Source organism: Schistosoma haematobium, chromosome ZW (assembly GCF_000699445.3).
Source record: "Schistosoma haematobium chromosome ZW, whole genome shotgun sequence".
Taxonomy (NCBI): Eukaryota; Metazoa; Platyhelminthes; class Trematoda; order Strigeidida; family Schistosomatidae; genus Schistosoma; species Schistosoma haematobium.
Window position 1 is genome coordinate 25,031,433 of NC_067195.1, and position 25,992 is coordinate 25,057,424.

A 25,992-nucleotide genomic window follows, 5' to 3' on the forward strand; every position below is an offset into this window, starting at 1 on the left:
TTCAATTTCAATCACACCTTTTTCATTCATGTTCACAGAGATTTGTACCCAGGCAACATTTTGATTAATAAGTACTGAAAACCAGAAGACCAGGGTGATTTGTATCACAGAGTTAGCGCTATCCATAAAGTCGTCACTTATGAGATATTTGAAAGGTGCACGTTTCATTTTGATGAATCATTCACATCAAAATACCTTAATTTAAAGTAGGTATTGTCATGTACTGCAGATTTAGAAAGACAACCGAATTCACGGAGAATTGATATAAAAATTTAACTGGTTTCGTTCCATTCACTAGTAAAATGTGCATCAAACGTAAACTTTAGAGCAATTAACGCCAAAGTGTCAATTAAAATTGTTGAAGGTCTGACGAACGTAGCGACGAGGAAAACGTATTTCATAAAATTTGAATAATTAATATGTCTCTAAGTAGTATCAAGAAAATGTTGATGTAAAAAATCTCCGTACTCCAATACTTGTTATTTAACTCATTAAAGTATTGACTCATACCTTTGGAAAATAAAAAGCACTTGATGAGCACTGTCACCATTATTTCATCTTTCAAACAGTGTTTTTTGACGAACAGGTTAGGAAACATTGAGGAGTAGTCAAATCAAGATATTATATTAAGCCATGAGGCTTTAGTTATTAGCAGATTTCCTGCTTAAAGTTCTCTAAGTAAAATGACTCAAAATCGGTTGTCCTTCTTGTTATATCCCGACGAGAATTACGAATGATAATTTCTGGGCACAAAGCCATAAGTTATAACACTTCTGGACCTATATTACTTATATGGATTTCATGAATTTCATTCAACTTTAAATACGTGAAGAATCGGAACTCTTAACCGGCCCATAATTATCCGAGTTGGTATTTTATATGAAACCGACTGACATGATATTATTGAACAAAAGTAATTTTTAATGTCAGAAAGAAATAGTAAATTACCGTAATTGTTTCACGTAATCGTTTTTCACGTCGATGTGATTTGTCGTACACGTTTGTCAATTCCTTTTCTTTTTGAATTAGTCTTTTCTCGGCTTTGAGCAAATCATTTTCCAAACGATTTACTTTCACTTGAGTTGATGCTAAACGACGCAGGGCAGTCGACTCAGAGATCTAAAAATATTATATAAATAACTAAACTAGAAATTCGATATATTTGCAAAAAGTTGAAACAAAACATCACATTTACAATGAGAAATGTTCAAAGATTGTACCTCTTAACTTAATATCAATCAATGTATAACTGATAACTAATAGTAGTCGGCTTGCAGTTTGAGAAACAGTTTAACATAATGACCGGTTATTTCTTGAACATTCAGGTGAATTTCTATGCTGATCTCAGGGATAGTAACCGGTCAGGCTTTCTACAATATGTGCATATTAAGACGATCGTCTTGATATTTTTATATATTCCCAAGTTTTTAGGGAGTTTATAGAAACATGATCTAAAACTTAAAATCATTATTTGGTAAGCGGTCAGTTCAACACGTAAAACTGCCCAAGTGATTACCATTATTGTTGAACAATCGGGTAGATCAGTGTAAAACTCCTTCAAAAAACGAACTGTTAAACGATAGACTACAAAGAGTATCATTTTAATGCATTGCGAAAACTGCGATGTAAGGTATGACTAGGATATATATACTTCTGGTGAATGAAAAGTTCTTTTGAATTCATGTTTCAAACGACACAATAGTGACTGGCCTCGCATATCACAAGTTGCGTACAGTGTATTTGGAAGTTCGATTTTCCTTTATTCGTAGTTTCCTGAGAATGAGAAGTAATCTAACTTTCGAACAGTCATATAATTCAATATCCGGGAGAATGAAATATGATCAATCGATTTTATAAAGGAAAAATGATAAATATGTGAAGACTGAAGTGGACTTACCTGGATACGTGTCACAAGACGATGGAGTTGAGCCAGATTAGCTTTTGAATCATCTTTAGATTCCAGTTCAGTCATTTGTTCACGTAAATTTTGTATTTCAGTCGACTGACTGTTTAGTTGATCTTCCAAATTTTGATGCTGATTCATTGAAATTAAAGCTACTTCCTTAAGTTGTTCAACTTCATGACGAAGTTTCAAATTAGTCTGTTCTAATTCTGTGTTTTTTGTTTCAATTTCTTGATGCTCTGATATTGGAACCGCTTCTAAAATTGCAAAGTTAAGTGTTTTTATTTTGAAATTTAATATATTTTGTACATATTCATCGAGCATCGAAATAGTAATCTAAATTATATGGGAAGATAATGTCATCCTCTATTAATTACCTCTAAGTTATTGCGCACACATAAAACTATGCACCGTTACAAATCCAAGCCAAATACAATATTTGATAGGACGATATTATGACATATTCAAAAGTAGATATTCTTCCTCTTTATACATTTCCATTTTGTTACTTTATTTAATACCCTACTATGATTCGTTGAACCATTTTTCTAGTCTAAGACAGACATAACTTTCAAGTTGAATTCACAAGTCGATTTAACTTGAAAGTACTACAATCTCCACAAATCCCCATATAGATATAACTTCATCCAATATTCCATATTTGTATATTGTTAGCTTTCGAGAATAACATCAATTGTGACTTCCTTTTTCTAATAATTTATAAACTAGCAACGAAACAGTTCGATTCCATATTAAAGAATTTGCTTTTGAAATTCTCATGACTTACTGATTAAGGCTGTGCTCATAAAAAACTGACACAGACGACTAGTGAAAGGAATGTTATTTCAGACAGTGTCAATGACCCAAGTCGAAAATAAACTCACTTAAATATTGATTTTACACTCAGTTCTGATTAATAATTAGAATGTAATTCACATAAATCACTTACTGAGTATAGTTCATGTCAATGGAATACAAGAATATCGTATATTATTACATAATAAAATATCATAAGAGAAAAGAAAAACAATTACTACATTGAGTAATCATTATATTGAATGAAAATGGAATTCATGTTGAGTAAGAATCATAATAAGTAAATCAATCGAAAATTGACTTTTCTTTCCATCTTATTATAACGACAAAAAACTCACATTATTAATTAAACTCCAAAAGAAACTTGTGATGAATTAGATTATAAGGAACTATGGTGTGAAATGTCAGAAAAAACCCCAAACGTACCCATTAGCACAAATGAGTAAACGTTAAATCTGTTTAACTGTATAAACACTTAAATTATCATATAAAAATTAAACCAAAGGAGCACTAAGTGTGTACATATAGCTTATCGGACTGGAGGATCTTTTCTCGTGATTAATCTTCTGTATTCATCGTATAAAGAAAGCTTGAAAGGAGAGGGTAGTTAAGCAGCTATAAATAAAGAGAAAAACATCCTTAATATGATGCATTCGAGCCATGAATCTGAAAACCACTTTTTTCAGCTAACTAGTCCTATGTATGTAAATCCCTCAAATATCTTCATAAAAATTCAATCTGGACCAGGTACAGAACACTATCTAGACTAATACTAAAAAATCATTAAGAAGCTACACTACATAACATTTAACCAGTATTACAGGTAGCATTAAAACGATTCCATTATGTATGGTTGTCTGCAATATATAAAGACGTTTAGTGAAAACGGATCTGCTCCGTCTCAGACAAAATCGTAGATTTAGGCACAGAAAACCATTTTTGTTTCTTCTCCTATAGCATTGTATATTATTAGCTTTCGAGAATAACATCAACTGTGACTTCCTTTTTCTAATAATTTATAAACTAGCAACGAAACAGTTCTATTTCTTATAGAAGAACTTTGCTTTTGAAATTCTCATGACTTACTGCTTAAGGCTGTGCTCATAAAAAACTAACACAAGTTGAAGAATCACTGAAATTTATAGGGAACAATCGGGTTGCTTTAACATTATTGAGGAGTACGTACGAGTTCGTATTTGTAACCTTACAAGGACTCCCAGTCCATGACCTATTTAAAACTACGTTTTCACTATCCAGTGATCAACACTTTCACCTAGAGTCAATACTAGATACTGTCAGTTCTTTATTCAATGCAGTTAGATGGTACGTCATTCAGTTCCAAAATAATTGGATCTAGCTGGTTGCAGTTTTACACCATACGATTCAAGAGCCAACCACTAATAAACACACGAACAATTATTGTCAATGTAATTTTGTGATATTTATTGGAGCTATCAAAGATACTGACAACAACTAGAAAATAAACCCAATGAAAGTACTTTTGCTGAACCAGTATCTCAGATACACAGTTGGACAATGAAGGATCAGACAAAAATGCATGTCTGTATAATATCATATATGAAAGTAGTTTAAAATAAATTTCTCGCGTAATGTGTGTCACTCACATAGTAAATGAATTGTAATTGCTTAAAAACACAGGTTTAGATAACTAATCTATATATTATTATTACTTTATGGGGTCAATTAAGAAAAATATATATTTTAAGTTGCATATTGTTACCACTAAACTTATTTATATGTGAAACAAATCAAGTGATAGACGAAATACGATACCACATAGACTAATGTGTGCTTGTTATTTACAACACTAACTTTTAGTAATAACATTAGATGTTTTATTGAAAACTTATATTTAATAAACACTGAATAAGTACCCGAAAAAACCATATACTTTACTTGTAAGTTCTTGTCGTAATATTTTTTCAGTTTGTTGCAATTCAATTAATGACTTAGTAATTTCGGTAAATTTGTTTTCAAGTTCTCTATTTCTTAACTCTAACTGATGATTAGCATCTTGTACTGTATTCAAAATAATCTGTGTATGATTTGCACGTTCACGTTCATTTAGCTCTTTCATTTCTATTAAAGCTAAACGTTTAGCAATATTTGTATCGGTTACATCATTCTCAACTTGATCAGATTTCACTGTCTATATTTTAAAGCATTGATAAAAAAGAACCCAGACAATATTACAATTTAAGTGATTAAAATCAACAATGAAGATAATTTAAAATTAGAATAACTTGTGAAATATATATGGTAGCCGCGTTGTTAAATGCGCGCTGACTAACTGTAATGCTGATTATACAAACTAGAATAATGTTTATTCAAACTTCATCTCAGATAGTTTCATAAAGAAAGCATTAGATTGGTCAGGATTAAAAAACACGAAATTCAATATTAAAATTGAACAACTTTTTTTAATTCCTGACTGTTACCTATTTTCTAGATGTGTTCAAAATGTAAAGGTTCATTCCTAATACTATAGTTTAGTTACTATTGTTTGTCACCGCCTTGTTTACATACACAGTTTTACACAAGTTTACAGCATATCGCTGTGCTACATAAAAAGGAAATGCATAGGAACACGACGGATAGTTAATAAGTTGTTTTACTTATGTTATCTGTTAGAAAAATGTGTGAAGGTAATGAACGAACACATGTTTAGAGTAAACCAATTTATTACATTTGTAAAATATAAAATTAATACACTAAATAAACCGTTTGCACATTTTCCTTGAATTGTCTCTTATAAACTCCTGTTGCTACTCTGACTACTTCTGCTTTTCTTTCTATTCTTCTCAATTTTTTTCTTGCGTCAGTGAGTGTCCTACTCTCAGTGTCTGCTACATACTACTTATATCTGTCCGTATAAGTATTACACACCACACAAGTACACCAGAATTCATTCACGTCAAGATAAATACAATTGTTCCATAGCAATCTATACAAAGACATGTCACATTGAATCGTTATTACAATAAACGAGCAACTTATCGTAAACAAGACATTTCAGTTAACTGTATTTTGTAAATGATCTGATTAGTAAGGATGTATTTCTTTTCTTTCAAGAGAAACATGATATCTAATAAAAAATAAACAACTTTCAAATTAAATTAATGATGACCATCATGTATTCAAAATTGTCTAAAACCATCCTCATTTGTGTATCGCACGTTTATTTAGATGTGTAATATCTACTAGATGACAGTGATATATATATATATATATATATATATATATATATATATATATGTCAGCGACAAGTTGATTATGTACGCCAACGACAAACATATTAGGACTTTGGATAACTGTTTATTAACTCAAATCGATACGGAACCTAAACAATGGAAGAGTAAATTAATGAGATGAATAATAAGTATGTAAATTTAGTTGTTTCCAACCTACTCCTACACCAATTAACATTCAATATTAACAAACTAAACGTGTCAGTTCAAATATATCAATTTTTTGTCGTGTTAGTTGAATGGTGAACTAAATTGAACGATTGAATCACTTTATGAACATTAATTTTATTTTGTCTATTTGTCTTAATGTGACCCTAACAAGTACACGAAATAATATTTCATACTTTCAGGATAAAAAGTATTTACTTCTCATATGTGAACTAACAGCTGGACATTAAGACCAAAAATAGTAGATTTTCTATAACAAATCAACAACAGACTACGTAGAACACTGAGTTGAATGTGTTTTTGAATTTGCACGACAACGGAGCTGTTAACAAGTTTCACAGATGCCATAAGCACAGTTAGTTTGTCAGCTTTAAGAAATCTATACCATCTCAAAACATAACCTACCACATTTGACTTCAACTGATTAATGGAATTTTCCAGCAAATATCTCCTTTCTTTTTCTATGGTCAGTTGTTCCTTTAATTCATCATGTTGTTTTTTCAAGGTATCCAAATTTGCTTGAGTAGATTTTAAGGCTAATTGATAATTCACACTATTGGAACCATTTTCTAATAATTCTTTATATTTAATAGCTAATGTTTCATATTCATTTCTTAAATTATTCAGTTCATCTTCTGGAACACATCGATCTAATGTTTTTTGTAATTTTTGCATTTGGAATGCTGCAGTTTCTTTACACCTCGCATAATAATTTAAACGAGCAATCACAGCTGATTCCAGTTGGAATATATCACTTTTTAAATTAGTATTCTCCTGAAAAATACAAGAGCAAAAAGATTTACATTTTCTATAATTCAAAAAATGTTGGTAGCAAAGTAAGAAGAATCTAGTAAACTGATGTAAAATACAAAGTGTGTAACAAAAAATGGAATGTTGCAATTAGCCCTATGTCTTTTGGCGAAATTGTCAAACGTACTAACGTAAGCTGAATAACTAAACCCCTGAGACTGCATAAACTTTAATAACACAAACTTGCAGTAACAATATAGTGAGAAATTCAACTTATTACAATAATGTTATATTGGTAATAATGAAACAGTTATATTATTAACGTTGTTAGAAAGCGTAAAGAAAATATTTTCTATCAGTTAGGTTCTCTTTGAATGCTTATAATAATGCTTTGTGCATAAATTTCGAATGATTCTTGAAACTTGATACTTGAAACTTATAAACGTTTATCGGACATCTACTAATTACTCTACAGATAATTAGCATAAACCATTAAGTTATATTTAGAGAGAATTGTGCAAAATACATGCATAATTATTCAGGTCAAATGGTTATTATTCTCATTTCGTGTGCAAAAAGGAATAACTTGCACACTACAAAATAATGATTTTTAACGCTTGACTTTTAATAATTATTAAGACAGAAATATGAACTCCTATATATTCAACATCATTTAGTGATCCTTAGAATATTTTCGGACAATTAATCAACTTCAATGGTTGAGATCATGAGTCATTTGGAGCTAGACCACCATGGAAAACCTAGAAGCACTGGACGGCCGTTTCATCCTATTGTGGGAATCCTCAGCAGTGCGCATCCACGATCCCGCCTAGTGGTTCAGTGGTTGAGCGCTCGCGCGCGAGACTGATAGGTCCTGGGTTCAAATCTTGTGGGGGATGGGATCGTGGATGCACACTGCTGAGGAGTCTCACAATAGGACGAAACGGCCGTCCAGTGCTTCCAGGTTTTCCATGGTGGTCTAGCTTCAATTGACTCATGATTTCAATCTGTGAAATTTCTAAAATCTCCACAAAACCCCTTCTGATTCCCATATCAGTCTATTTAACTTCGCTAAAGAACACACTGCATTGGGAATTGGAAGCAGACATCATAAGGATGAACTCGAAACAACTGGGAAGGATTACCCAGAACAGAGTTTGATGAAGAATGTTGGTTGACGGCCTATGCTCCTGAACAAGGGGGAACAGTTATAAGTAAGTAAGTAATATTATTCTATTTCAAATGTCGTTTCTCATTACACTGCATGAATAATTTCTTTACCCGTCTAGTTTCAGCGTTGGATTTCTTCAAGAAGAGTCTTCATGCAAATTGTTTAATTATCCAGACACTAGCCTCTTTCTGACCACAGGTGTTTATTAAAACATACTAAGTTGAGGCTAGTCTAAAGTTAAGTAATAACTACTTAGTCCTAAAATGGTAATACGACATATCGCAGTTGACTTCATCATTCAACCAACTAAATCAAAGGTTGATGCTCATTGCACGTATTTAATTTCATAACTTTAAGGTCCGTAAATTGCGAATTTTTTAGTAGGAGTTCTTGGGAGATACGTTTGAGTATGATATAATGTTATAGTCACGGAAACGATTGGTTATTTTAATACATACGTTTAATTTATTTCGACCATAGGTATATGAAGACTTGAATGGTGTAAACGTTTTAGTAATGGAATAACCATTGTTCAAGTCACAAAACTGAAATTATAATCTATAGTCCATTTCTGTAAACCGATGGTTTTATTTCAACAAAGCTGCTTAAAATATGAGAGTGGAATGATAAGAGGGAGGTGGAAAAATTTTTTCCCCATACAATATTATGTTGCATAACGAAAAGGCATAACTACACATAGTATTAAGTTTATGTGTGAATTATTTAGTTCTTGTAGAGAAATATTTTAGGAGTGGTGTCAAATATAATGACACAAAATAATCTAAGCTTAAGAATTTCGAATTCACTTGGTATTGTTTGGCCTGTATCTTCGTTTCACGAGCTTTTGAAACTAAATATTTTAACTATAGTATGATTATCACTAAAATGAAAATCCGATTTTATTGTTAACGATGGAAAATTTAAATAAGAAATAACAATTTTAGTAATTTTCAAACGAAATTTAACCTTCGATAAAGCAACTTCGCGTTCTCGTGTTGCCAAATATCGCCGCCGTAAGCCAACTTCATTCACACGAAGTAATAATATCTGTCGTGACTGGTCAGCAATCTTTTGCTTTATGGGAGAACTTTCACTCTGTTCTTTATCACCTGATGAATCACCTAAACTCGATAAAATATCTTGCAAATGATGTAGTTCACTCTTATGGACTTCCAGTTCGTTAACTCTCATTTCTGAACATTCCAAACGTTGTTCAAGTTTTTCTTTTTCTTTCTTCCAAGTCTTCAAAGGAGAGATGGATAAAATGTAGCGAAAAATAAGGTTAAAAAGACTATGATCAATAATGTTTTGTTGTTTGACGATCTTCTAGTAAAACCGGATTCAAGAAACAGTTGGTTATTTCAGAACCAACATCGAGAGTGCGTTAAACAGACCTTCAATTTTCAGACAACAAAAACATTTGTCCTAAATCAATTTTATTCACTCTATTTAAATGGGGTATTTGAAGTGTTACTGCATGGTGCATCCCTTACTGAAGTAAGAAGCTTGAGTATTTACACAGATAAAACTTTACGCTCACCTGCTTTAACAACTACAGATGAACTGTAAGGAGTTTAATATTATATGTTGCTTCTATCAGTAATATCCATTGTATTCACTTTTATTCAAATCAATAGCAAAAGATTGTCGGGAAATAGTTTTGTTTACATATATTTTCTAAATGATTGGCATTTTCATGACGAAGCTATTCCTTCTATGAATAAACACTCATTTATGCAGATTCTGACAAAACAAAATTTCGCAATGATTTCTTGAGAAACTCTGGAATGTATGCCAAGTATTCTGACAGGAATTGAAATATATGACCTCATGTTAAGTTTCGTACACAATACTTACGTTAACTTCTATTTTTACGACTGTCAAGTGTGGCTGAAAGATTATCTGTGAGGCATTTTTATACTGAGACTAGCTGTGGGCTGTGGGATACAAAGTCACGATTAGTGTATATAAATAAATACGACACAACAACTATGTTACCAAGACTCGTGTAACGGTCAAAAAATTACTCTGTTTTCCCTAGTTCGCGAAATTACTTTAAATTTGACTCAGCGTTCACCATGTTCCAAGTGCATATGAAGTTAACAGAAATGTTTGGAAGTCGTACAGTGGGTAGCCAAATAAAAATATTTACATAAGAGACTAAATAAACATGAACCCTGAAAATTAGTGATTCACCATACGGAAATTCATTTGCCCCACGGCAATTTTTTTAAAAAACCCCCACCCACCCTTTTTAAAAATGTTTTTTCAACCCAAAATTGCAATATTTTTCATCCCGTTTCGTCCAATGAAATGGCTAATTTTGAAGTTCGTTTTTAATTTGTTAGTTATGTTTTGTCGGATTGCTATAAAACATCAGTACTTGTCGACGAAGTACATTTTAATCATCATTATGGAGGACAGTAACGTGCCTAGTACAAGCGCTGTTGTTTCTCACGTAACAGAAATAGAGGAAGTCTTTTTGACAACGTTGTTTCTCGTTGCGTTCTCATCGATTGAAGCGTTGAAGTCCGCTATCACAAATTATGAAAGATCAACTTACTGTCATTATGTAGTTCGAGATTCGCATTTGTGCAGAAATGAAAACTCGTACATTAAATTTGTGTGCTGGAGACATGGCCGTATAACATCTAGCGGTTCGTCACAGCGGATTAGACGGAGGAGGTAATTTTATAAATGTTATTAACATTTTTTGTCATGAAGGGCTTCCATGAACACTGAATGTCCGGCCGTCATGTATTGTAAGATTATCGACGGCTACTGGACTGTCGTACGTGGGAATGTGCATCACAATCACGAGTGCAATTCCCTAAGGTACCAAGGAAATTCATGGGTGCGCAGGTTAACAGAGGCCCAGTTTGAAAAATGTGCGACCGCTGCTAATATCTGGTACTGCTTCATTCCACATTAAGAATTATGCTTACCATTCTTATGGGCTGAACCGCAGTTGTACAGTGGAACAAGCATGTCGACTAACTTTACAACGCCGTTGATGCATCGAGGAAATGTCGATTTGCATGAAACGTTAAGTAACGACGAGGATGACGTAGTTTCTATAAACTCAGAAGAGTTAACAGAACGGGACATCCAAAATGAAGAAGATGAAGAGAACCGTTTGTGTGACATCTGTAATCTTGCACAGCCGCCCTATGAAACTGGTGATGAAGTGGGTTGGGTTTTCTGTCCTTGTGAAGCTATGTTTCATAGATTCTGTGCTTATGACCCATCACCGAACGTACGAGCAGTACACTGTTCGATGTGTGGCGCCATTACCAACTAATAGTTTGGACGTCCCACCGCGAGAACGATTAAAGGCCCTTTTCAGGGCCACCCACAAATTGATTTAAAGGCATTTTTCCCAATATTGTTTTTGTCTTTGGCAAAGGTCAAGTGATTAAGCACTTTTTAATGTCGAATGCATTTTGATATACCTTAGATATTAATATTCGATAAGCGATTATCGCTCATGTATTCGTAAGCTTGTTTCTAATGTATAATACATATAAACGTTAAGAAAGCAGACAAGATTTTGTCATTTTATGAACACTTATCTAATAATTTTAGATGTAAAATAATGTGATTACCGTTCATGTCTTAGTAACATATTTGTAGACTATCCATTACTAGTACATTTTAACAGGAATATTTTAATATAGTGAAAATCGTTATTTTGTCGTTAGGTGAATAAATTTAGTAGTGAATATAATAAGATAGTTACAAAGATGAATGTGATTAAAGCTCATAGAGAAGTAAACAAAATTGAGAAAAATATCTTCCTTATGAATAAGATACTGACATTATAAAACAAGTTGAAGCCGTCATCATTGAAATTAGTAATCCGATTAAAAGGTCATATAGTAAGTGTTAAAAGAAATGAGAATATTATCCGTTTCATGAATACAAAATGCAAGAATTTCATATTCCAGTTTTATATTAATAGTACCTGAAACCAGAACTAAGCGTACGTATGAATTAAGTCCGATCGTCAACTAAGCCTTCATTGTTATTCATAACCACTGATTATATCAACGTATTCATTTGCACACCCATATAACTATTAATTACTGGTACAATCACACTATACAGTTAGAAGTCCATAATTTCCATATTTTATAAAGGCCAAAAATATGTCATGTCATTAATGAATTTGACAATGTAATGTATTAACAATGGTGAACGTTTACATCTGTTACGACATATATATATAAATTACAAATTGTAACATTTGCAAATTACAAAGGTCATTCAATAAAGGTCTGGATTATTTGCAGTACAGTGTTCAGTCACAATAAGTGGAAGAGCATTATAGGAAAATTTAAAATGCAAAGAATTTTGTGTCAATGAAATGCATAGTATGACAATTGAATCTTGTCAATTGACATAATAATAATAATAATAATAATAAGGAAAATAAATAATAATAGAATTGTAAATGTTCATTGATACACTTGACCTTATTCATATTTATACGTTTAATGTCGATAGATATTTGCTGAGTCAGTCAGACGACGTAGGCTTGTTCATTGACACTTCATGAAACTGATATTTCAAATGCTTGTCAAAAATGGTTACATTCATAATGTCTAAATATAGTTCAGGTTTCATATTACGGCGGTTAACAATATTCACACATGACTGATTAAACACACTAATTTTTATTACGACCAAAAATTAATTTTAAAATACAGAACTGCAAATAATTTACAAGTGAAAATAATGAACCGTTTCAATGGACTTTTTAAATTAACCACATTTAAATCTAACGTTTTCTAATTCTCATTAAGAATGAACATTTACAAAAAAAGTTCACTAAATATTAAGTGCCTATTTCGGTTAAATTTATTACTACATTCATATACTGTCAAAGTCAGTTCATTCAATGATGGTCTACGGTTGCTTCACCTGAATCATAAATATTGCAACTAGTAAGTTATCATGATGATTTATTAATATGTTGATTTGTTTCTCGAACTAACAGACCATGTGTTACCAAAAAACCTATGCATACACTTTAGTGATAATGTTTTTATTAATTTGGTATTAAAGATTTGACTACCGACCTTACTCAGTAATCACTATTATCAAATATTCAAACCGGTTTTCAGTTGCTTTTTTCCAAAAACTTTCTTTTTATGTGATATATATAAGTACTCGTGACATTAAAATTGTTGATCGGAAATCAAAAATTTATCCCAATACACATTCAGTAACAGTAGGATTGCACTTAAGTTGGTGTTTTTTCCTATAAATGTCTAAATTTCTTACAAGACTACGATTACACAAAAAGATTTATTCATTATCGTTAAATTTCAAATGTAAAAATCAAAATTCTGACATCCAATCACAGCTCTAGATACGATTTCAATTTCAACTAATCACATTGCAAAGATGAACAGTTTACGACCAATTACAAAATTATTAAAGGTGACAAAATGTTTGTTCATTATCACTTGAGCACACACTTGCAAAACAAGTACACCAATCACCGATCGCTAAATTTTTCTTTGACACCACACATTTTTTTAGAAATGGGTGGTAGGGAATCTTAATTGCCGTGGGCAAAATGTCAACCCACCATACGGTATTCAATGTCTGCTAAGAAGAATTTCCAGGGTTATGTCAGAGTTAAATAAGAAACTTTAAAATCAATTTAAAAAACAAACAAATCAATAGACTAAGATACAGCATGTAGAAACACTAAGTATTTCCTATTTATTATAATTTCAGGTATCAAAAAATAATGGGGAGCAGACGCACGTGAATGGAAAGAACAAAGACAAAGCCTCTGTCACTTCCATAGTTTTTACAACATAATAGAAATCTTGACAGACAGGCAAAATCTGTATCATATAGAGAAGTACAAATTAAATTTCCATGTGAATGTGAAGACATTTAAGTTCTCTTCACTATCTATAGAAAATTGCATACTCATCCTTAACAGAATCAAAACCTCCTAATTAACTGAAGTGAGAATGTTGTTATATAAATTTATTTATATAAATTCTTACATCTAATACATAAGCTTACTTGGCGTTCATTATAAAAGTCCCGATACAATAAACCTTGATGGTGTTTACAAACAGAATATTTTCTCCTTGCAGCTTCCATTTGATTGTCAATATAGGCAAGTTGTGTATTTTTATCACTAATATCTTTCATCATTGTCAGTAAGTGTTCTTCTAGTGATAAAATAACTTTAGCTGTATCAGGGTTAATATCTTTTGGAAGAGGTGACTGACCCTCAATAAATGTTTGGCTTGGTGTATTATTATTTAAGAGATCAACTGATTCAAGCTGCGACTCCAATTGTTTAATTCGATTATGTGCCTCGTTCAGTTTTACCTCATATAAAGCACTACTCATGCGTATATCACGAAGATTTGATCGGAGCTCCTGATTTGCCCCCTAAAAATGAAATAACAAGGTGTATTTATTTTCCGAACACGATTCAAGTAGGAATAAACATTAGATACAGAAAGTAAGGTCTCGATCAGATTCTAACAATATTAAGATTAAAACGTGCTAAAAATTACGTTAAATCATGTGGTACCTGACTTGAATTTAACAACGGAGGTTATAATATTTTTATTTAGAGTATTAGACCTAAAAGTGGATATTGATTCTTGTGAGGGATTCCAGTACTTTTTGCACTGAATCATACTACTGAGACAAAGTGATCACTAGGTGAAAGCCAATGTCATCTCCCTTAGATTTTATTTCTGATAGGATTATACTGATTGATATGTAATATGATCACTCAACTAAGTAGCTTAAAATTTCAGTGGACTATGAGTAATGAAGGAAATTAACGGGTGGCCTTGGATTCAAGTTTTAGGCCGGTTGGGACTCGTAGTCAAGACGTATCTACAGTTGTATGTAAAGTTCTTAGACCAGCGTCACTCAAATATGGGACGTTAATCTTTTATCGACGCTGACTATAATCATAAAATAATACCCTGTTGGGTTCTACACATTGCATAGTTGAACAATTAAGTTAATAGACCTTTCAAAGTCTCTGAAAATGCTTTCTTTCTATTACACTTTATTACTGTTTCGGTAACCAGGTTAGTTTGATTTACAGTTAGGAATCGCTGATTCTAAGGATAGATTGTATAAGTAGTAATCTCCGGTTAATTATTTGTATTTTCTTCAGCAATAAATTATATGTTCTCACTCAATATATCATAAATATTGAGTATATTGTTTGGCAGAATTTGCTGATGTTATTGATTAATGGTGTGTTCTTATTTTTGTAATTATGAGCACAGAGGAAGTCACAATTTTGTACTTAATGGTAAGTTGACATTGTTTCTACCAAGAGTACTGTCTGTTAAATCCATACGTTGCTTACCATTGTATGAATGTTTTATGAAATATCTAGTAATAATCATTTATTCCAATACTCAGTTTAAAAATCCGATTAATTCAACGTTCAGATATCAGTGAAAAGTGATTATCTAGCCAAATTAAGCCAAATCACAGTCATTAAGTTAGGGGAAAAGATACGTGATGAATAATTTATTGATAGTTTAATTTGTTTCAACAGAAATGTTTCGTTTTTAATTTTAATGAAGTAGTGTACTGAGGAATTATGAGTGCTATTTTGACAAATAACTACCTAAAAATAGTTTCTTCGTATTTCTGTATCAAATGACTGTATTGTAGACCATTGAAATGTGTCAGTCATATCTATGACGAAATAATGATTCATACACAAGTAATATCAGTTTAAATGTCTATAATAATTATCATCAGGTGAAAAGACAATTATGTAGAATAGAACATGTCAAAATGGTGTATCGGCATGAAAAGTTAGTCAATAAACGTGACTTATGTATAAGAAAAGAGCATGGTAGGAATAAGAAAATATTTTAACAATAGTGACATCAGAGAACTAAAAAGAAACTAAGGATAGTTTTATTTGCATTTGTAGAAGGATCTGGGTCTTAGAAGGAACTGATATAACGGTCATAAAAACAATGTCCAATCTTTTCCATCAAGAACTTGAAGAAGATAGATGGTATATCGATTATAACAAATTCCGGTGGGTCTGTGATTGCTGTTTCCTTAGAATGGACAGATTTCTAAATCACTCTGAAATCCATGTGATTGGCTTGTTTATTATGGAAACAGTTGGATTATAAAGTCTGGCTACCGACTTATCTTCCCATGTTCCCTGTAGGATTGGTGATATTCTTGAAACCAATGACTTATTTGCCATAAATATTGACCGAAGGATCCTAATTTTGACAGGACACAAGCTCCTTACAAAAAAATGAAGATAGCAAGCAGACTAGTCCTCATTGTGCCCTGTTCATTTATAACTTAAAACTCATACAGTAATATGCCGCGGTTATCTGACCACACAGTAAGAAACTACAGTGTAAACACAACTCAGTTATGAATGATACAAAGACGGAACAATAAGGAACTAATTAATAATAAGTCTGCAACATTATGACAACGACGATTATTGGGTCAAACAAGAGCTTACAAATAAAAGAATATAAAGATTGAACAATTCAAGTGCTTAATAATTGTACCATAATATAAACACCTTTTCTCTAAAGGATAGCTCTGAAAATTTAATTTTTCTCTTTGAGATGACCATATTTATATATTAGATATCTCTTGACTGATATTTTACGGCATATTTGTAAAAAGAGTATAAACTTCACTATTAACTTACTTCAAGTTGATCTACTCTGGACTTTAGAAATTGTCCAGAGTCAATATCTTCAACCATGTTTCTTGCGTCTAATGCAGCTAGTAACTTGTCTAAAGATGGACAGTCTAGTTGAATGATTTCGTTCTTCACTTTTAACTTGTTATTGGCCACTTCTCTTTTTTCTGTTTTGGTTATACTGTTAGATTTTGATTGTTTCTTTTCTTCACTTAGATCACGTTGATTCTTTGACTCAATATGGAAAGAGTGTATCTGGTTTTGAACTTCCTTCAGACCACTTTCTAGCAGAACATTTGCTTCAGTAATTTGCTTCAAACGTGTTTCTAGTTTATCATGCTTTTTATGTTCTTCTTCTATTTGCTTCAGTGCTTGAACTAATTCCTCATCAAGTACTTTGAACTAATTTTTGTTCATCAGAAAGAGAACAATGTAAAAATTGCATAACTTTAGTGCAAAATTGAAGCGTTTGTGAACCACAAAGGACAAATGTAACTTAACAGAAATTCAGATTATTGGTAGTGAACTAAAAGCGAAGTGTTGACAAACCGTTTAGCTGCGATTATTTGCCTAAATACAAGCTGCTATCTTCCGTGTTTACTAGAGAAACATCTAAAAATTTATAATACTTTGAGTATAGTTATAATTTCTTTAATCAATATGACTAACAATAGAGTTATCCGAAATATTTCTTAGTTCGTGGCTCTCATAATACTACTTTATGTGTACATTCAATATATTTCTGTTAGTGAGTCGTTTTCCTTGATTTTTTCAAAATATTAATCCGCTGACCATCCCTATTCAGCGTATAAATTCCACTTCAGTTAGTGTACGAACTGACTGATGTATCATGAATCCTTGATAGTGTTATAGGTGTGTTTACTCATCACCCAAAATTTACCTAAGGTTACTGACTAATAAAGATACAATACACAGATCGTAGATATCTATGACTTCATACGAGATAGAAGTTAGTGATTCTAGGTCTTACGAAAAGCAAAAAACCTTTATATTTAGATCAAATGTTTCACAATTCCGACTTTAGTCAACTTTGAATAATGAGAGATTTTCAACATATGTACCATTGGAAATAAGAATCTGACACACTTTAAAAATAAGGAAACACGTACCCTTGCTTTCCATACTTCTGGAAGGTCAGCTAGATCGTCTTGTGTTGGGGAACTTTTGGTTTTCTGACTAGATCGAGAGGCAGAAACCACTAGAATTGACTGAGTTGACATAACTTCCTCACTAACTGCAGACAAAAATGTTATTCGGATTTCAGATATTCAGGCGAAAATTAAAAAGAAAAACAGTGTCTTTATATTATTTAATAAAAGCGAAACTATACTAGGTAGATTCTAATCTACGGTCTTTCAAAAGTAACTATGAGTAAAGTTGGATACGATCATATAAAAACGTGGTACACTGTTCAGTTGAGCATTTTTTTGAACTGAAATTTAATTAATCGTCATTCTCAAATAATATCGTTCCCAGTGTGTAGTCATAAATAATTCCCACTACAATAGTATGGCTAACAGATTCACTTTGTCTAGACCAAAGGTTGTGGGTTCAGTTCTCACATGCGCGGTTGTGGTTGCGCACTGTTGAAGAGTCCTACACTTGGACGACTCCATCATCCAGTGCTTCCGGGTTTTCGATGGTGCTCTAACATTTATTGGTTCATAATTTCAATAAAATCCAACAATCTCCACATACCCTTATTGACAAGTTATGGATTATTTTTTTAACTTTTGAAGATCAGATAGCAGACAAGAGACGACATAGACTATTTACGCTAAACTTGATTTGAGGGCATAAAATAGAGAAAATAAGGTAAGGGAGAACACTAGAGAAGATTTAAGGATTTACAGCAATCTTAAACTGTTGCGACTTTTGCTTCTCTTAGAGGTCTTAATTTATTTCCTGATATAAATGAAATAAATGAACCTTAGTTGCTTAGTAAACATTATTTTCATTCATGATTATCTATTTGTTATCCGATATGGATATCTTCTTTTGAACAGCTGAATACTTGAATTTTGTCAAATTAGTCGCTTTCTCATGATTATGATATTATTTGATTTGTTTTGTGATGTTGTGCTTAACAACTGTGTTGGTTATTATAGTGAATTAAATTCAAAATGTTCTATCGATTAGTTTTCTCTCTTTGTGGCAAATCTATTATGAATGTACGTGAAACAAAGTATGAATATAGCTAATATATAATCAATGAGTAGTTAGCTAATGTATCAGAAAGAGATACTAAGTTCTAGTTGTTTAGAGCTTACCTTGGTTTAAATTACCTAAGAGTACTCCATCCACGTGCAAATCTGATGAACCATATTGTTGGCCTAACTGACGTGCAAGTGTACGTAGTTTACGTTTCAGCTCCAACCTTTCGTCTTCTAGTTTTTCGATCTAATTATGCACATTTAAATTGACAGCAATTTAGACATGCTAAATTATCTCTAGACATATAGATCATAAATTAATTCTCATTATTTTTTATTAGGTAATAACAATATGCCCAATGCCTAAAATATAACAAACATTTTTAGTTTCATATACTGTTATGTCAGGATTTTACTCACATGGTCATTGAACGATAACTTTGAATGCTCAATAATACGTGAATCAGACAATAATAAGAAATTTTATTATCAAACCAACTTTTCGATTATATTTATTTTATTTGGGATTCATTTTTCTAACAAAGTAAGAATATGATACTTAGACTAAGATAATGACGATTTTGTCTGTGGTTCTGAAACAAAGTTTTACTAGACTTTATTCTCTTGTTTGTCAACTGATAGTGGTGTGCTTTCTTGTGGTACCATACAGTGATTTCTGTCACCCTAATTTATTTTTATATGTCGCTAAAGATGACTTATATAATTTAATTGGTTGATAAGTCTAATATGAAATGTGTAGGTTCTCCAAATATTGAAGTGAAACGACTAAACTGCTGAGGAGCTTTAGACATTTTGCTCGCAAGAATGTGTGCACTAAAACAAAAGTTAAATATACTTAGATCAGAATGTGCAGAAGGAATAATTAAAAAGTGAATCTCAAGAACTCAGCAAAGTTAGTTAATAAACGTGGTTTACATGTGTACATATACAAACTTCATCATTAGTATGCGTATCGAATAATATCATAAAATTATTGAACAATATGCTAAATATCTTTACAACCTGTTGAAGTCAGATTACCGCTTAATTATATGAAGATAAAATAAAATAAAATTCTTCACATGAAGCTACAGAGTGAAGACAAGGCACTGAACACAAAAATCTACTTCACTTTCAAAAAAATGCATAAAAAGTGTTTACGTACTTCTTTTTGTAGTATTATATTTACTGCACGATCTTCTTCAACTTCTGCTCGTTTTTGACGACGGTAGCCATTCAGATCAATTTTTTCAATCAATGGTATTCCAAGCTTACTTCTTAAATGTTCATTTTCTAAATTTATTTCATTAAGAGATGATTCAGCTTGACTTGCTAGACGACAAACCTCTTCCAATTGTCTTTCTTTTGAGTTTAATTGTAATCTAGTAGCTTTTAATTCAGCAATAGCTTCTGATAAACCATACTCTCCTTCTTCATAACGTTTTAGTTGCTTTTCTAAAATAGTTACCTCGTTGGCTTGAGACTGAGCAGCTTCTTCAGCCTGAGTACATGAAGAATAAATCGACTGATTAAGTTCTGAATGATTGGGACAAGCTGAAACAACATTTGAAGGCAGTTTACTAACTGTATCGAAACTAACTGTCTGCTCTGTCATATAATATTGGGTTCACTGTAATTTCTTGCAAAAAATAAAGGGACATACTTGAGGAATATCAGGAAAAAATACATGAAAATCACTATCTGTACAGTTGGCAGTGTTTTAATATATATCAGTTGTTATGTCCCGACAAGAATAATAAATGGTAACTTTTGGGATCTATTGATGGACCAATAATAAACGTATATTTCTATTGTATAATTATTGAGTAACTAAACCATGCATATTCATATTCCTCTTATTATAAGCTTTATTTTGACCCATAAACTATTATTATACATTTTACCATTCTTGAGTTATACCCAGTATATTAATTACTACCTCCCTCATTCACAGCCTTATCTGGCTAAATCTTGTACAAATGTTATTTTCTATTTTATGGTACGATGTGGTCTGCTTGATTGGTATATAAACAGAGTATGTTTAAAACACAGGATTCATATCGCAGAGGCTGAGATTGGTATTCTGGACTTAACTGGGTGGGCTAGGTGGAAAGCAGGATCAATCAAGATTCTAGACTGCTCGCACGTGTTTTGCGCCTCCTTGGTCCGATCGATAGTTCACTGCCCTCTAATCGGCGGTTACAAGTTATAACATGAATGCTAACACACCTCAAGTAAATTCTACATGAAAAAAATGCAGCCACTTTCGTCTTTTGGCAATTTAATCTTGTGACCATTTAGCGAAAGCCCTAAACTGAATTTTATGTGATGTGAAAATCCTCGAAGTGCTTTCCAAATATGCTTTACCACAATAAAAACATTTTTATCCAGCACTTTGGTTAGCTAACTATGCTTCTAAGTTGAATTCAAAACAGACAGATTTATAGGGAAATATATTCTGTGTAACAGTCTCAAACTCTTGGCAGGAAATTCCATGCTAGAAGGATCCACATCTCATCTGTTTGTTTTGCCAGATAGAAGTTGTATCTGATACTTAGTGTCGCAGGTATAATAATAAGCGTAATTTGTCAGTCTCACAACCTTCATTGACAATAAACTAAAAACAACTACTATCCAACTTAGTCAAAAGATATCTTAGATTTATGACATAAATGTGTTTTAATCTATGTATATGTAATGCTAAAAGACGTATTCACAGATGAGAAACGTAGGTATTCATCTTAAATTATTCGACAAGAGCAGCAGAACTCCCAATGAACTTTCCAGCCTAAATGTGCCGCACATGAGGATTTACCATATCTACCATCGATTCGACCAATCTAAAACAAGCAACCACAATTAAAAACTAAGTGTTGAGAGAATCTAGGCTAAACTGTTCTCGAAGCAATGCAGTGTTCAAAAAATTTAGGGCTAAAACAAATGGCGCTAGCGAGTTTATGCTTTTTGTCTGCTTTAATCAAAATAACAACCAAATTTATTCAGATAAAGTAAAACTTTAAGCTCTTATGATAATGTCAGCGACTTACAAGGTTTATTGAGAAAAGACATCATGGGGTCATCTTTTTTGTAATAGACATATATATGCTTAGTGTAGAATTTCTTCGCCAAATAAAATAAAATTTCTTATATTAAAAAACAACCCGGTATATTCTCAAGACAACAAGTGAAAGCATGAAGGTGTATACAGTTAGGTTTTCAAAAAATATCTTCATAACCTACAAGCTCCAACCTTTTCTCCAGTTCGGTGTTAAGGTTTTCTTTTTCTTGAAGTTGTTTTCTAAGTACAACAATACGTTCAGCTTTGCGACTACTAGGATCAAATTCATTCTCATTTGCTTGCTTTGCGAGTTCGTTTAAAAGAGTTGTGCTTTTCTCAACTTCATTTGTAGCATCCGTAAGTTGTTTTTTTAGGGAGTGTATCTATTTGAAACCAACAACACAAATGTTACATGACATAAGATTATAAATAATATTTGGCTTGAATAATTAGCTAGATATGTTTTATGAGGATAAATGACACACTAACGTCTCACAGACCGATATTCATGGAATCGGTTTAAATTAGCAATTGAATATTTCCTTATTTACAGTGAAATTCAACATTTGGATACATTTCAGTAAATTGCCACATATGGGCTACAAAGATTGGATTTACAGATATCCGTAGCCTATGAACACAGGTTTGAGGTGTCGTGTACTTTTTGACGACTTTACGATGGCTTTGTAAGAGTACATTAAAGTTACAGTAGATTTTTCATACAAACAGTAGAAAACCAAAACATTTGATGTGAAAAAAGGTCTAAAAAACATCAATCTCAATTTTCAATTGTCTATCTGAGAGATTTATTGTGTATTCTGTAGCGTCATGAACGTAGTTTGTATAAATTACTAATTTCCGAATTTCCTCGTCACTTTTTTATCTCATACCCTAACGTGATTAGAGTTATTTCGTATAAACTAGGGTGCTCAACAATCAATACTAGTTAGATTAGACCACTCCCAGTTCTCGAACTAGTATCGTAGTTTACTTAACTAAAAAAATAACCACTATACATAAAGATTTAAATTAACTTATCAAGTTCTATTGCTCTTGATTTTTTAAAATTAGATACAATCTTTACAACCTAGCTGAGAGTTGAAAAACTAATGTTGATCTTCCATTTACATTCGTAAGAGATAGTGGCTAACTGGAGGGTATTCAGATGCCATTTGAACCGCTCTTTTAAGTTTTCTAGTCATCAATATTATATCCCGGACTAACAGTGAATTAATGTGGCTAACAGATGAATTTTTAACACCCGTTTCCCTGATGAGTCGAAATAATTATCTAGTGTTACCCATCGCTGCCATCCTTTCTAGTTCCTTTGCTTCCACATCTTACCACTGCACACGATCATTCTGTACGCCTTTGATTGGTCAAAAACTGAGCTGTTGCCACTATTCATTGTTCTCTAAGCATGTTTGTTCGGATTTTTGAGCATTTACCTATTCACTTGATGCCCATATACATGCCAAAGACTCTCCAAAATAAACCAACCAGTCCATATCAATGCAGGGCCTGGGACAAGTGAGTTTTAGTTTAAAATGCAACATCTCATATTAGAACAGCAAGAACGAAAATTTACAGGGCAGGATGTCAAAGAGAATAAACGATGTCAACGGGTATCTAAAAATTTAAAATACAGTTTAATAAAGATGAAACAATTAAATCACGGAATATAAATGGCACTTTTACCCAAACTTTGGGAGATTATAACAGATGGTTTCAACTGCTTTACTAAAGACGATCCTGGACCATTTTGCCCAGCACCATCAATTATTGGTCAAAATACTATGTAAGTTTAATTAAAGACATTCAGACGTACCAAAATACGTCAGTGGATTATACAGCCGACGTTTAATGCCCAGTTTTAGCCTTAAGAACTTCAATGAACAAAAATACTTCAAGTTAAAGAAACCCAACGATTCAAACCTTTTACATTTTCGTTTGCACATTGTGCTTCTTACAATTTTTGCTTTTAATAGGCCCATTCACTTTGCTTTCCACTCATGTCCCTACTGCAACCCATTATCTCGTTCGGAACCGTAATGTACCCTTCTCAGTAATTAATTTTGTGCAATCGATCTATTCATGTACAGTATTTTAAAAGCTTTTGTTTTAAACAAATACACACGACTAACGCTTTGTTGTACAAAACGAATCCTAGGTTGTGTAGTGGTTTGTACTCATCGACTTTCATCACCTGAACAAAAAGCAGATGAGTTAGGAGAATGTAAGGTATAAACTATCATAGCTATTTACCCTGAGAAGTTAAAACGCACAAATATGTACCAGATTTTAGTCATAAATAGAGTGAAAATACTCATAAATGTGATCAAAAAAGATAGTAATCATTTTAGTTACCTGAACATCACGATCTTTTATGGACTTCATTAGGGCTTGTACACTGGTTTTATCGGAGTCAGCTTTAAGATCTCGCAATTCCTGAGAAAACTCTATTATTCGTTCATTAAGCTTAACTATTTCCATGTCTTTGTCTGCCAGTATCTAAAAATTACTGAGAAATGAATTTCAGTACCTCTTTCCATTCCTCAATCTTCTGTTCAACAGCACTCATGATAAGGTTATTTGTTTCATCAGGATGACCAATCTTTTCGGAAAGATTGGCTAACTGAGCGCGCAACATACTGCATTCAGCCGACTTTTCTGCGTGACTTTTATCAGCTTCTGTTAAGGCTTCTTTCATTTTCACATAGTCATCGGTGGCGCGATCGATTTCCATGCTGGCTTGCCGGAGGTTGCTCTCCAAACGATTGACATCACTCCATAAATTCTGTTTTTCATCTTCTAATCCCTGATCAAATAGTTAAATGACTATGATCCTTACATCTATTTCAGCTTTCTGTACCCTTATTTTTGCACGTAAGGAGGAAATTTCTTTTCTGTAATTAGCCTCATCATTACTTTTACCGAAAAAGCTGGGTCGATCCTGAAGTTGCAGGTGCAAGTACTCACAACGCTCCTGAAGTTCCTTATTTTCTTTTGAAACCAGTTCCACTTTTCTTTCCAGATCACCTTTTTCATTCAAAAGTTCTTCTTTTTCTTTAAAAGAGGCATCTTTGGCTATCCTTAAGGATTCTAGTTCAGATTGCAGTTTTACGACTTTAAACTCAAGTCTCCTCGTCTCACCAATGCTTCCTCTATCAAGACCAGAAGCAGAAATTGCTTTTTGCAAATCTTTGTTTTCTTGTTCTAGTTCCCTTATTTGATCTTTCAGATTATTTATTTCTGAGATTTTGTCCGACAAGCTTGTCTCTGACAACTTCCATTGTTCCCATTTTAGGTTAAGCAACGTCTGAGTAATTTGAAAAACATGCTTAAGTCGATCATTATCATCCCAGTCCTCAACATTAGCCTGAAATAATCAAATAATGTGGAGAATCTGCGCATACATCTAAAAACAATTGGCAGTAATAGTTTGCATTGTCTATATCTATGTCAGCTTCATTTAACTTCTCTATTTTATCCCACGAGAATTCCAACATGATTCTCAACAATTTACATTAGCAACGTAATTGAATTTCCACATATATTACCGAAACGAATTAAACACCAACACATCAACTCCAGCAGTCCAATGCCTCGTTAAATTTTCATTGTTAGTAAAATTAATTTAAGATCTGCAGATTTCAACGGCATCTTAATTTTAAACTTGGGTTATTTTGAATTAAAATAATGATTTGTATATATGGAAAAGCGTGAACTTTGTGCCCACCTTTCAGAAGTCTCAAGGATTAAAAACAATTCCGATCCGGCTTGAGTAGGAACCTCTACCACCTTTACTGGGTACTACTGAGTCAATATATCAAAAGCATAGTTTGGGACGAGTCAGCTTGAGGTGTCAGATCTGGATTCTTAACACAGAAACGTTAAAATACACTTCTCATATGGGTTCTTTTGTGTCCAACTACTAAACGGCAACATTCTGACATAGTGATTCAACATCATTTGTTCT

General features: G+C 32.5%; 1 protein-coding gene across 1 annotated transcript in view; it reads right to left on the minus strand.

Moving 5' to 3' along the window:
• MS3_00003100 (uncharacterized protein) overlaps positions 1 to 25,616 on the minus strand; it is an 85,874-nt gene extending 60,258 nt beyond the window's left edge. Inside the window, exons 1-15 of the mRNA XM_051210799.1 lie at positions 25,430 to 25,616; positions 24,865 to 25,392; positions 24,556 to 24,831; positions 24,381 to 24,524; positions 22,196 to 22,396; positions 20,121 to 20,456; positions 19,073 to 19,202; positions 17,912 to 18,036; positions 16,788 to 17,183; positions 14,126 to 14,503; positions 9,044 to 9,319; positions 6,562 to 6,930; positions 4,637 to 4,889; positions 1,898 to 2,160; positions 949 to 1,119 (exon numbers count right to left, since the gene is read on the minus strand). Of these exons, the coding sequence (XP_051070819.1) occupies positions 949 to 1,119; positions 1,898 to 2,160; positions 4,637 to 4,889; positions 6,562 to 6,930; positions 9,044 to 9,319; positions 14,126 to 14,503; positions 16,788 to 17,183; positions 17,912 to 18,036; positions 19,073 to 19,202; positions 20,121 to 20,456; positions 22,196 to 22,396; positions 24,381 to 24,524; positions 24,556 to 24,831; positions 24,865 to 25,392; positions 25,430 to 25,522 (3,939 nt within the window). The 5' untranslated portion in view covers positions 25,523 to 25,616. The remainder of the gene's footprint in view (positions 1 to 948; positions 1,120 to 1,897; positions 2,161 to 4,636; positions 4,890 to 6,561; positions 6,931 to 9,043; positions 9,320 to 14,125; positions 14,504 to 16,787; positions 17,184 to 17,911; positions 18,037 to 19,072; positions 19,203 to 20,120; positions 20,457 to 22,195; positions 22,397 to 24,380; positions 24,525 to 24,555; positions 24,832 to 24,864; positions 25,393 to 25,429) is intronic.
• Between the last annotated feature and the right edge of the window lie 376 nt (positions 25,617 to 25,992).